Raw genomic sequence first — 13,187 nt, forward strand, 5'->3', positions numbered from 1 at the left:
GTTTACTCTCATCTTCCGAAGTGGGGGTACGTATGTTTCTTCTTGCTGACTTCAAGGACTTTTTCACCCCCATGCAAAGGGCCCCGTGACCTTTACCCCCTACTAAACCTCGTGTGGAAAGAGGTAAAGGGCTCTCAATTGATAAAAGAGTGACTACGATCTTTCTATTGAGTAAAACAGTGCAAGTGGAATTGTAAATAATGTGTAAACAGCAAGTGAAAGTAATGAATGTAAATATACGTGAACAATGGAAAATAGTTTTATAAGTTACTTCAAGTGACAGTGCATAACACAGTGTAAATAAAATAGAAATGTAAATAACGTAAATAAAATAGAGAACGTAAACAGAAATGTAAATGAGTAGTATTATAAGAATACGAGTATATACCCTAGGAGTAATGAAAGTGTAAGTTTCACTCTAGCATGTCTGAATGCTGAGTTATGAGAGTGAAGATGAAAGTGACATTCACTCTCAATGCTAGTATACAGGACGAGAAAGTGAATGCTACGTATTTTACTGCAAGAAATTGAATCCCTGTAGTGACAATAAACTAATACTACTGAAGGAAACTTATGGATAAAGACTGTAGATATATATAAGTGTTATATAGTAATAGAAATATAAAGTGTGAGGGGTTTTATGAATAATAAATGACAGAGTGCCTAGAGCGAACTAGCGCAAGTGCGACGATCAGACGCGCTCATAATTTCCATTGCTTTCACAGTGTTTTTTTTTTTTAGTATGGATCCCAAACTACTTGAAAATTGTAGAATAGTGTTTATAGTGTTTGTATCTGGCTGTGGTAATCATATTACGGGTTGTCGGGAAGTGTAAAGTGGAGACTTCGTTACCCTACTTCAGAGGTCTCCACAAGTCCTACGGTAACCGACGAAGGCTCAACAATCATTCCAGGAGAAAGCTGAAGGTATGTGCCATAAGCATATGTAATTTTATTATTCAAGGACTAATAACTGATTTTTGGCAAATATTTTTTGAGAGTCTGTCGGAGCCCAAATAACCCCGCGGGACACGCAAGTCATTGGTAAACAAGCCCGCGGTGTAGGGGTTAAATGTGCTTCCCTGACAGTGGCTGATTTGTGTGCTGGAGAATGCCCAAGATCAAGGAGAAGTTTTGTCTTATCAGGGACACTGGCCAGAACTGAGGAGAACCATCCTGCTAGAGTGCGTAGGGATCAGTAGCAGCATTGACTTGTCTCAACAGGCATGAGTTTTGCTGATAGTAAATAAGGAGATGTATGTCAGGGAAAGTGCTGAGGAGGTGGAAGGCCGTTTTCGTGTGAATGGCATTCGACCTGCTTCTGAGTCCTGAAGAAGCTCTAGTCCACACCCACCTCTCAGGTTACCCCAGTTCTGATGGCAGATGGATGGCTTATGTCGGGGGTGAGTGAGTATAGGGTTCATTGGGGAGAGTACTTTGAGCAGCTGTATGATGCTGAACCTCCCAGTGGAGAGGGTCCATTGGCTGGTGTACAACCGTTGAGTGCTCTTTCACCAGTCAGATGATATTGTGCCTTCACTAGTGAAAATCAAGAAGGCAGTGGATATGTTGGAAAGTGGTAGAGTAACTGGTGTTTATGGCATCGTGGTAGAACTGATCAAAGCTGGGGTGAAGCCATGATCAGGTCATTACGTGCAATCATGGAAGCCATTAGGTGGACTGGTATCATTTTTTCTGACTGGATAAGGGGTTTGGTCACCCCTGTCTGGAAAGGGAAAGACCAGCGAGATTTTAGTAACTACTGTGGTATTACAATGCTCTCTTGTGTCAGGCAAAGTTCTTCCTCACATTCTCTTGATGCGTATCCAAGACCATTTTCAAAAGTTTCAGAGGCCTGAGCAATGTGGATTCACACCCAAGAAATATTCAGTTGACCTCATCCGAGCTCCTTGAGTAGTAGTGGAATGCCGTCTTGAGTATCAACAAGGTCTGCTTGCAGCCTGTGTGGATCTCAAGAAGGTATTTTACTTAGTGAGAGATACGATGGGACCTCCTGCGAATCCGTGGGATCCTTGCTGGGATTATCCTACTGGCATGAATTCAAACACAGAGTGCTGTCAGGTGTGGAGGAGGAACATCTGACTTCTTCCCAATAAGTACTGGAGTAAGACAGGGATGTGTCCTTGTGTCCCATGCACAGCATGTGCATGAATCTTGTGTCCCATGCTCAGCATGTGCATAGATTGGTTCCTCCCCCTCCCTTTTTTTTCCCTCCCTCCAAGGAAGAAGGAACCAAAGGACAACAGGGCCATGTAGAGGACCAGCATGGGGCAGGTGCTGAAAGTTAAAAAGAGCATGCATGTAGCTGCTAATTAAATCAACACGCAGTTAAAATTCTTTCAAATTTATTCAGACTGTGCAACAATATTTCAATTAAGAAATTTATCTATATATGACTGACATCAGACATACATACATCAGTAAAGTGTCAACTCAAAGATAAGTAAATTTAATTGAAGGAAAAACTTCACTGTATATAGACTACAGAAAATAATGGCTCAGTGACTTCAACACAACTTCATTATTTTAACATTGTATGTGGATGACATTTCATAGGAGAAGCATTCTGTGGACAATGTCTTTGAATATGTCAGTAACCTCACTGTGTTGCTTTGATGTCCTTTTCAACAGTAAGAGGTTAGACAAGCTCTCTTCACTGAACAGACTGCGCATCTTTGTCTTCAGTAGTTTGAGTCTGGAGAAAGACCTTTCCACTGATCAAGTGCTCTATTTGGGAAACTGAATTTCCTTACATCTTTATCACATCTCTTTTTGGACAGTTTTTTGCAGTGTCCTTTTGATGTTGCTTCCACATAGGTTATGTACTAATATATGTCTATTTTCTCATTTCATGTGATGCATGTATATAACGTAATCATGTCTTGTCATTTTCTTCTGTAATGTTGGTAGGTTTAATTTTTGGACTCTTTCTTCATAGCTTACATCCCTTAACCCTTGGATTGTGAGCCACAGCTCAGGCTGGGAAGTGTCGCATTGAAAGCCACAGGTCAGGCTTTGGTAACTCTTCAGTGGCTGTGCATCGCTGCTAACTACGCCACACCAATGCAAACTTACGTATGGCGCTACGCAAAGATGGAGAGAGTTTTTTTTTTTCCCCATACCAGTTGATGCTGTCTGTCTGTCTGTCTATTGCCAGATGCCTTAATCACTTAAGGGGTGGCCACAAACAAATTGCCTCCATGTTGCTCTGTCCCTCGTCATTTCATTGTCCTCCTTCTAGCTCACATCCCCCCCTCTCATTTACCTCTCCACTCCATCCCTCCATCTCATCCTTGGCCTCCTCCTCCCTCTCCCCCTCTCCACCTCACTCACATACACTCCTCATCAGTCTCTCACTCTCCATCCTTTCCACATGGGCCAAACCACCTCAGTGTGTTTCTCCTAATGCTTCCTGTCACATCCACATCCACACCACAATGCTTCTTCACTTCCTCATTTGTTAGTCTCTCTCCATGTGATTCCACATGCTCCTCTCAAATAACTCATTTCCACTGCTGTCACTCTTGACTTGTGTCCTTCCAACAAGGTCCAAGCTTCACATCCATGTGTTAGAGTTGGTATCACATTACTGTCATGTAATAACTTTTTCACTTCCATGCTTACCTCCTTGTTTCTTATCACTGCTGTCAAGGAACCAGTAACCTTTCTTCCTTGTTGTACCCTTTCGTGCACTTCATCCTCCAAACTTCCATCCTTACTCATCACACTACCCAAGTACTTAAACGCACTCATATTTTCCATTTCCTCCTCATCCAACCTCACTGTACATTCACTGACTTCACTTCTCTCGAAGACCATAACTTTACTCTTCCCTGCATTCACCATCTGATTCCATTTCTCATACACTCTCCCAGACTCATCCACCAAGCCATGCTGCTCCCCTTCATCTTCACATAACAACACAGTATCATCTGCAAACAACGATACAGGGGGTTTCCAAAAACTGCCCTCTCTAATTAGGGCCACTCCAAACATCCACAGCCCTATCTTGTACCTCTTTTATAACCCCATCCATATACAGATTGAACAACCATGGAGACATGACACATCCCTGTTTCAGTCCAACCTTCAGATAGAAATATTCACTCAGTTTACTATCCACACACACTGCAGCCGTAGCACCCTCATATACTCTCCTCATGGCATTCAGTAACTTCACATCTGCTTCATATACAGTAAGATCTTATTATAACGGACTAATTGGGACCCAAACCATTCCAAAAAATGCGAAATTTCAATAAAAGTGACATCCGGACTTCTCCCTGCTAATATGGACTTTTTCCGATACATCAGACATTAGTCCGGATCGCATGAACGGTTTTTAAACTGTTTGACAACCATTGTGGTACTGTACTGTGTTATAACTTCACTACATTAATCAAATGGTATAATATATACAATAATACTGTACTGTACACTCATAAACATGTCTTTTATTTACCATATTGTGGTGAACATAGCTGAAGTGATCAGGCAGTCCAGACTGCTTCTGGCTTTATCGGACTTTTCCGATATATAGGAATTTAGTTGGGTAGCTCCTTGAGTCCGATGAAAGCGAATTCCGGTCTATTGAAGTCCTTTATATCAAGGTTTTACTGTATCCTTAATACTTTCCACAATTGTTGTCTATCCACCCTGTCATATCTATCTATCTATATCTATTGCCAGACCCCATAATCCCATAAGGGGTGGCCATTTGACTTTGAGTTATTTGTTTTACGGGGAGGGGCACTAACCTTCCACCAACCCACTTGTTGACACTTAGGGAGCACGTATAGTTTGGTTATATGGTTACCACCCAGCGTTGTAAATGATTTCTTGGCTTACAGGAAACCATTTAGCCTGTCACTCTGTGTAAAACCCACCTGTAAAGAAAAGACAAGCAGTAAGAAGTGACAGGAAAGATGGGAGAAATAGGAAGAGAGGAGGGCAGGCACAGAAAAAGAATGATAAGGGCTAAGGAAGAAGTAGGCAGCACAATATCAAGTGAGTGGATGATGGTCGCCACCATCTATGCTCTCTCCAAATCCATGAAGGCTGCATACAACTTCTTTCTCTTCTCTAGAAACTTTTCCACTGAAGATCTAAGAATGAATATCTGATCTACACAACTTTTTCCCTTCCTAAAACCTCCCTGTTCTTCTTCAACTGATTCGTCCATTACTTCCATAATTCTGTCAGTAAGTATCGTACCATATACTTTTCCTATTACACTAAGAAGGCAAATGCCTTTATGATTACCACGTACTTCTTTTTCCCCTTTTCCATTGTATAGCAGAATTATACTGTACCTGACTTCCAGTCCTCCGGGACTCTACTTTCCTCCCAGGCCAATCTACACATCTTCTACATCCATTCTACTACTTTCTTTCTGCCTTGCTGCCCTGGACACCTACAATTTGCCAGATGTGGATATTGTGTGTAATTGCATTCATATGTCATTTACAGGTATACTCATGAGCTGTTATGGTACTACCTGTTTAAGCAAAGACACCCAATGACTCGAACATATAAGAAAAGAACTGGTGGAGATCGAGGTCCTTATCGTAATGCAAAGCCAGGCAAGATAATTGTAAAGCCAAATAATCATGATAAATGTCATCTTTGACTAATTTTCCATTATCTTCCTTTCCTTGTCCTTCTGCCTACGGGTAACTTTACACTCCTTCTTCTGTCTTTCCATCATTCTTTTCTCTTCCTTCTGCCTGTGGGTGACTCTACACTGAGTGACAAGCCAAATGGAATCCTGTACACCAGGAAACCATTTACTACACTGGGTGGTAACCATATAACCAAATTTTGGCGCCTGGTGGTTTAGTGGATAATTATTGCGCTCCAATCGATTTGAGCCAGTGAAGGTTTTATGTCCAAGGGATGGTTGGAGTTGAATGCTCATGTAATGCCACCCAGGGATGAGTGAGGCTGGTCACTCTCATCTTAAATGTTGGGACCAACTGCCTAGCCCCAGGCTCCTACACTCCTCATGGGACAGTGTAGGATTGGATGATGGATGGATGGATAGTCTTCCAAAAGAAGAAATTATTAGTCAGAAGTGATTGTTAAGTATATACAGATCTAAGGTTTGTAGTTAGATTTGTATTATCTACATGTGTTCTGATATGTTTTCTTTAAACCAAAGAAAAAATTAAATTGCTATTGTGTTCATATCTCATTATAGTCATTAGCTTATTTTGTCAGGGAGTGATATTATTTTTGTACTGGAAGAATACATTTTTTAAAAAGACCCAAAACATCCGAAATGGCCCCACATGCGGCCGAGACTAAATTGGGGACCCAGGGTAATCATCTGCATTTCATTTTCTGTTTATTTACGAATTTATACAGTGTGTCCGAATTCACCGAAGTTTGAGTACAAATTCGGACACTCGTTACCATCGAATATACTATAGCAGTAGCCGTGTGTGTGTGTGTGTGTGTGTGTGTGTTTTGGCAGCCGAAACTACACATTCAAATCGCACCAAAATTGGCACAAAAATCGCAAAAAATTCGCTGATGTGAAAAAACTTGGTCCCATCACGATTGAAAAACATTTACTGTAATCAGCGATCACATTTTGACCCCAAAACTCCACTCCTGGCGCCAGGCATAGGATCTCCGTATAATTTTTTGCCCATAGCTATAACTAAAATATATTATAGCAGCGTGAGAGCCCTTCGCAGGAGCAAGTGTGAGGGGCCCGAAGGGCCCACGAGCACTTGTATTTACTATAATTATATATGAAATATTTAAAATTTTTTACTGCTATGATTCAATACCCTAGTGGACCAGCCCCACACACAATATTTGAGATCTTGAATTGAACTAAAAACTAGATTACATGGCACAAAAGAACGAAAAAATCACCCGAATTCACCCCAGTTTACGGTACTCCAGTAATGTTGGCTGGTTTAATTTTTTTGAGTCCTTCTTCATAGCTTAGATCCCTTAAACTTGGTGCCCACCTTGTAGCGGCCCTTTGTACCATTTCATTCTTATCTATGTGTTTTTTGAGATGTGGATTCCAGAGTACTGATGCATACTCCAGAGTTGGTCTGATGAATGATGTTATTAACTTTGTCAGCCTGTCTTCATTTATATATGTGAATGCTACCCTTGTGTGTGTGTGTCTGGGTGTGTGTGTGTGTATTTCTCTCTCTCTCTCTCCATTTAAATAGTTGTGTACTTTGCAGGGAGTATGAACTCAATGGCTTCAAGTTAACAAGGGCGATGATTCCGAGTTTCAAGAGGGAACAGAAGAAAGTGCATGTAGAGGAAATTGTTCCCAGTGTCATCGAGCCATCCTTTGGTGTTGGGAGGGTTTTCTATGCTCTCCTGGAACATTCATTTAGGTAGTGTTGTATTGGGATTCTGTTTGTGATACATAATTTTCCAGTATGCATTACTGAAGTGGGAAATAATGAAAGGTTATTGTACTACCCTGTCTGAAACTTTTTGCCCACCATTTATATTTATGAGCTTGTGAATGTATAATATTTTTTGTCATTCTTCAGATTATATATTATATTAGTTGATTTATTCTAATAACCCTCAGATATACATATATATTTGTTTAGTTCATGAGGACCAGGTGTGCAGACAGTATAAAAAAATATCTTCACTCAGGTGATTGATGATTTCACAGTGAACACTGCTGTTGTTAGCATTTTCTTCCTAAAGCAAATAGTCTTGAATTGCAGCTTTTAATACATGTTGTAAAAATATTTCACTTTACTCTGTGTTGATAATAACAACAAGCTTACACAAATGAAAAGTAACTCTAAGAACATTTTCAAGTGGCTTGTCCACCGTTTTTGAACGTAAAAACAAGGAAGCATATAGATACTTTTTGGATTGTGTGTATATATTTCTATATTGGCTTTATTACAGAGTGCGTGAGAATGATGACAAGCGGACATTCTTTTCATTGCCAGCATTAGTTGCTCCCATCAAGGTGTCAGTCCTTCCTCTCTCTAGCAACCCTGAGTTTTTGCCCTTCACCACACAGCTTGGTTAGTAACAGTTATTAACACTTATGGTGGCACTGGAAGTAAGGGATATGATGGAAACATTGTATTCTAGAGGAACTGTTGGGTTCTAATGTGTTTTCTTACTTCATTATCAGTTGAATGATATTCAGTATAATGCAAAACCAAGGAGTTATGGTGTTTTTAGGCTGCAACTAACCAGTTTGCACTTGTGTACATTATGGAAAATATAGTTCTATTTATCTTCACCCTTAACCCCCCCCCCCCACCACACACACACAGGTACCTGGTGGGAGGTCTGTAACCCCCCTTGTGGGTATATTTTGGCCATAGATGAATATCTGAAAATTGCAAATCCAGTCTTGCAAAATAGTTAGGCATACTACAAATAGCAGACAAGTACATGGACTTACCATTTTACTGATGCACGGTCGATGAAGGAAAGCTGTGTGTACGAGTGTGTGAGGGGCCTGGTGGTGGTGCCGGCAAGGGGTATGAGCGAAAACTAATGGGGGCATGCACAATACCCTGTGTCTTACCCACCCACACACCCATGTGGAGGAGAGACGTAGGCCTAGTTTGCAACCTCAACCAGCCTGGGCTGTGCAGCTATGCAAACAATGGCGCGATATGACAAAACATTTATTTACGTGAACCTATGTGACCTACACACACGTAAATATGCATGAACCTGGGAGGATGGGGTCAACAGAATTTGAGCCACTTTTATCATATTTTAACCTCAGGTAGCTTTGTGGTAGGTGGGGACATGCAACCTCCTCTCACTTGATGTCATACTACCTTTGGCTGACTACAGGTGAAAAGCCTAATGGTTTATTGTATCATAGGAAGCTAATTATTACCCTGGGTGGTAACCATATGACCAGGTGACATCTGGTGGCTTGATGTGTGAAGGTGCTTTGACTGGATGATGCCTGCATCGATTTATGTGAGGGGTCCCCCCCCCCCCACAATGTCACTTGGAGGCAAGTAAGGCTGGTCACTTTCACCATTAAATTCATGACTAAGTAGCTTAGCACTTGGCTTTTGTGCCCCTGATGGAGCAGTATGGTATTTGCTGATGCTTGGATTAGACAGAATTGTTTTGTCTAAGCTGAAGAAAATTTGTGTGGCCACAATGTCATCCTTGGCATAATGGGGTTATAATTAACTCCCTTTCCTCCTCTTGGAGGGGAGGGGAATAAGTGAAGTAAGTATGGCATTTTGTGATGGGGAATGAAGTTATTATTCTGATCCACCACATATTGCATTCTGATCATTGTACAGTTCCAGGTTATTTGTAAATTTTTGCAGCATATCAGTAAAAAGGATGTGCAGTAAATCTTTTATAGTTCATGATGTAGATTTCTGCTAGATTGATTATATATAAATAGTATTAGATCCAAGGCAGCCATACAGTGCTTTATTAGCTAAATTTCTGATGGTAATTAAATTTCATCATCAGCTGATACCCTTACGGAGCTAAACCTGCATGTGCGTGTGGATGACTCTACTGGCTCCATTGGTCGCCGCTACGCACGGACAGATGAGATTGCCATTCCATTTGGTGTTACTGTTGATTTTGACACTGTGAACAACAACCCTCATACTGTCACACTAAGAGAGAGAGACAACACTGAACAAGTTCGCATGCCAGTAAGTTTGAATGTTCTTTTGATCATAGTTTCCTTGGTGCCATGTTTTAATTAATATGAACTACAGTAAACTGTCAATTATCCAGAGTCTAGTAGCCAAGGTGTACCTGGAAGGGGATGTACTGTTGGATAGTGTTTTAGTACCCCTGAAAACATCCCTAAAGGGGGCCTAACCCTCTTATAGAACCCTCTCCCAGTGCTGTATACCTGTTCAGATACAGAGAAACACTTTTTTTTTTTTTTTTTTTTTTTTTTTTTTTTTTTTAATGTGACCGACTCTGGGCATAGGCTTCACAGACTGCTTTCAGGGCCCAGTAGTCCTCCTATATACCGCACACCTCTACATGTCACCACTTCGGCACTAACACCCACCATCCATACTGAATACAAGCTAGGGCTGTCTCATACAGGACTGGTGTATTGGTATTAGTGGTGCGGGGGGGGGGGGTAGTGCCCCTCCTCGTAAAACAAATAACTCAGTCAAATGGCCACCCCTTACAGGATTATGGCGTCTGGCAATAGATACAGTAGATAGATAGATTTTTACGACATGTCGGCTGGTCTTCTGGTAGATCAGTAAAGTCTGATATTTAAGAAATTCAAATCCTTAAACTGCTCCCTGCCCCAGTGGGATTTGAACCCGGGTCCATTAGGACTGCAGACCAACTCTCTACTGATTGAGCCACCGCCTCCCCTATTTTTTTTTTTTTTTTTTTTTTTTTTTAATGCAAGGAAGAAGGAACCAAAGGCCATGAGCCCGCAGTAACAGTTCCCTCCAAGAGAAAAACAAAATACTGTATTAAGCATGATAAAATGCCATTGTACTGTACAGGTGGAGTCATAACATCAGGAGTAGTTTTGGGGTCGATAACTTAAGGAGAAAAGTGATTAGGTATTTGACCACCGCCTACTTATGCCTAGAATGCTATGTAAAGCAATTCTAAATATACAAGAATAAAGGCTAGTTACATCTAAAACACATATACAGTGGGCCCTCCATGCTTACCCAGTATGTGTTCATACAGTAACCAGTTTATACAGTCATTTGTTAAACTAGGGGTACCATGCAAACCATGTGTGTAGGGATATGTTTTTTGGTTATAAAATCTCACATTGACAAACCATGACATTTTCCATCTTCTCCATTCCCCCTCTCTATCTCACATTGACAAACAATGACATTATCCATCCTTCTCCATTCCCTCTCTCTACTTTTCCCCCCACCCTTCCTCCTCATTTTTCCTTTCTTCTCTCTTGTCTTTCCTCCTGTTACTTCACTCCCTCTCCTATTCATTATCAAATCACATCCAAAGGTTAGAAAGAAAATCAGTAGAAAGAGAGAATATTAAATAAAGATTCAAATAGTAGAAGCTGCATTCCCCACCCTACCCTGCCACTTATCTCACACACACACACACACACACACACACACACACACACACACACACACACACACACACACACACCACACACACACACACACACACACACACACACACACACACCACACCACACACACACACACACACACACACACACACACACACACACACACACACACACACACACACACCGCTGGTGCAGTGGTAACGTTCTCGCTTGCCATCTGGTAGACGGGAGTTCTCGCCTCACTCAGGTTGCGAAAAGTTTCACTGACGAAGTGGGTGGTTACTGTCCCCCTTGAGCAAGGGGACGGGTGTGTGCGTGTGTGAAGGTCACAGCCTTGCCTTTAGATCGGACTATATGAGCTCTCAGCCCCCTTCCGGGAGGGTAAAAGCTGACAATCACGACCATCAGGTGATCCTGACCGACCCGGTGAATTACACACACACACACACACACACACACACCTTTTTTATACATACATTCTTACAGTTACTCGCTAGAGGGATGGTGTCACTCTAGTCTTAAATGTCAGGACCAACGTGCCTGACCCCTGACTTCTCTGCTATTCATGGGGCAACATAGGATTAGATGATGGATGGATGAATAATTCCAAAACATATTCTGCATTGGAAGAACAAGTGAAGCCATCTATTGTGAGCCAGAATACCTAGTTACAAGCAAAGATGCCAGGAAATTGTGTTTAGGTGAAGTGACAAATGGTGCATATTTCATTTTTTGGGCCTCCCAGGGAATTCTGTGAAATTCATCCTCTGTCCTTGATTGATAATGTCAGAAAATGCATCAAAGGAAAATTGAGAGTTTACTGTATGTCTTTGGTGTTGTTAATATTAAACTGTTTTTGTCCTTGGATTTTCAGCAGTGTTTCAGATATTGAAGAGTGCAGTATGCACTTAGTGATCTGATTAATTATTACAGTAGTAACCTATCTTGTGCATGAGAACAGGAGATTAAATTGATAGTTGTTTATATTGAGAAGTGTGTTAACCCTTCATACACCAGGTGGGGTCAGATGGACCTCAACACATTTTTTAAATGATGCCATGTAGGGACCTGGTGAGCCACAACTTTGTTTGTCATGGCCGATTGTTTATGCACAGAAATTTTGAGTGAAAAAGCTTTTATAGTTCAGGAGTTCGGAGGGCGCAGAGTTCAAGGGGGGTCGTCCTGTACCCCATTAGCATTCCATGTAACTTTTTTTTTTTTTTTTTTCAAATTCTCGATATTATTGACCATGTCATTGAATGTTGAGATGTTCTACAGTCAGCAGGGGAGAATTGTACAAGATCCTCCCAGTTCTGATGTTGATAATGACATATTAGTTGATTTTACTGAATGTTTACAAGATTTGTAAATCATTCAGGGTTTTTTCTGAATATACTATAAAGTTCAATCTTTTTTTTAAATATACAGTAAACGTCAGTCTAGTTTACTTGATCTGTAGATCATTCGGGTTTTCTGAATATGTCATTCTTGTCTATGTTCTGAACACCAACCCAACCTAATTTTTTGAGTCATTATATTTTCATGATTTTTTTTTTCTGTGGTATTATAACTGATAATGCATTTATTTTATTATGTTAAGAGCATGCTGAATGAAGAAGAATAATGTAACCAAAAAATATGTGCCACATTCATTACATGTTCATACTTTTAACAAATTTGAAGAAATAAATTTTACTTTAAACAAATAAAAAAAGAAAAAAGCAAAATAAAACATGGTGGATTGGCTGCATGTGCTGTGTCCTGGGCAACATCTGTGTCAAATTTAACATTTGTAACTTTGTGCATATGGCAGAAATCCACCAATTAAGTTGAAGTTTCTCATGACCCTACATGGCATTCCAGGTTACGAATTTTCACTTGGCATATGAAGGGTTAATGCAGAATAACTCATGTGAAAATCAAATAATTTCAAATTATGCCATGCTTCCTATTAAGGAATCCCCATATTGAGGTTGACCTTGGTACAACTGATGTTTTCTATGGAGTTGAAGCTAAACTAATCATAGAAATAAGAAGGTTGTTGCATGATGGTATTGTGACACCGCTTCTAACATAATGAAATGAAGCATGGGCCGAGTTGGAAGGATATGAGTCAG

The 13,187-nt window shown here is 40.7% G+C and overlaps 1 protein-coding gene across 2 annotated transcripts in view; it reads left to right on the forward strand.

Annotated features, from left to right (window-relative positions):
- The window catches only part of GlyRS (glycine--tRNA ligase), a 92,757-nt gene that overhangs the window by 78,006 nt on the left and 1,564 nt on the right, over positions 1-13,187 (forward strand). For both annotated transcript variants that reach the window (XM_080272208.1, XM_080272209.1), the window contains 3 exons: positions 7,232-7,390; positions 7,929-8,050; positions 9,492-9,682. In XM_080272208.1, coding sequence (XP_080128334.1) covers positions 7,232-7,390; positions 7,929-8,050; positions 9,492-9,682 — 472 coding nt within the window. The remainder of the gene's footprint in view (positions 1-7,231; positions 7,391-7,928; positions 8,051-9,491; positions 9,683-13,187) is intronic.

This window comes from Coenobita brevimanus, chromosome 50 (genome assembly GCF_032717465.1).
Source record: "Coenobita brevimanus isolate Jiangsu-jjx chromosome 50, ASM3271746v2, whole genome shotgun sequence".
NCBI classification, from domain to species: Eukaryota; Metazoa; Arthropoda; class Malacostraca; order Decapoda; family Coenobitidae; genus Coenobita; species Coenobita brevimanus.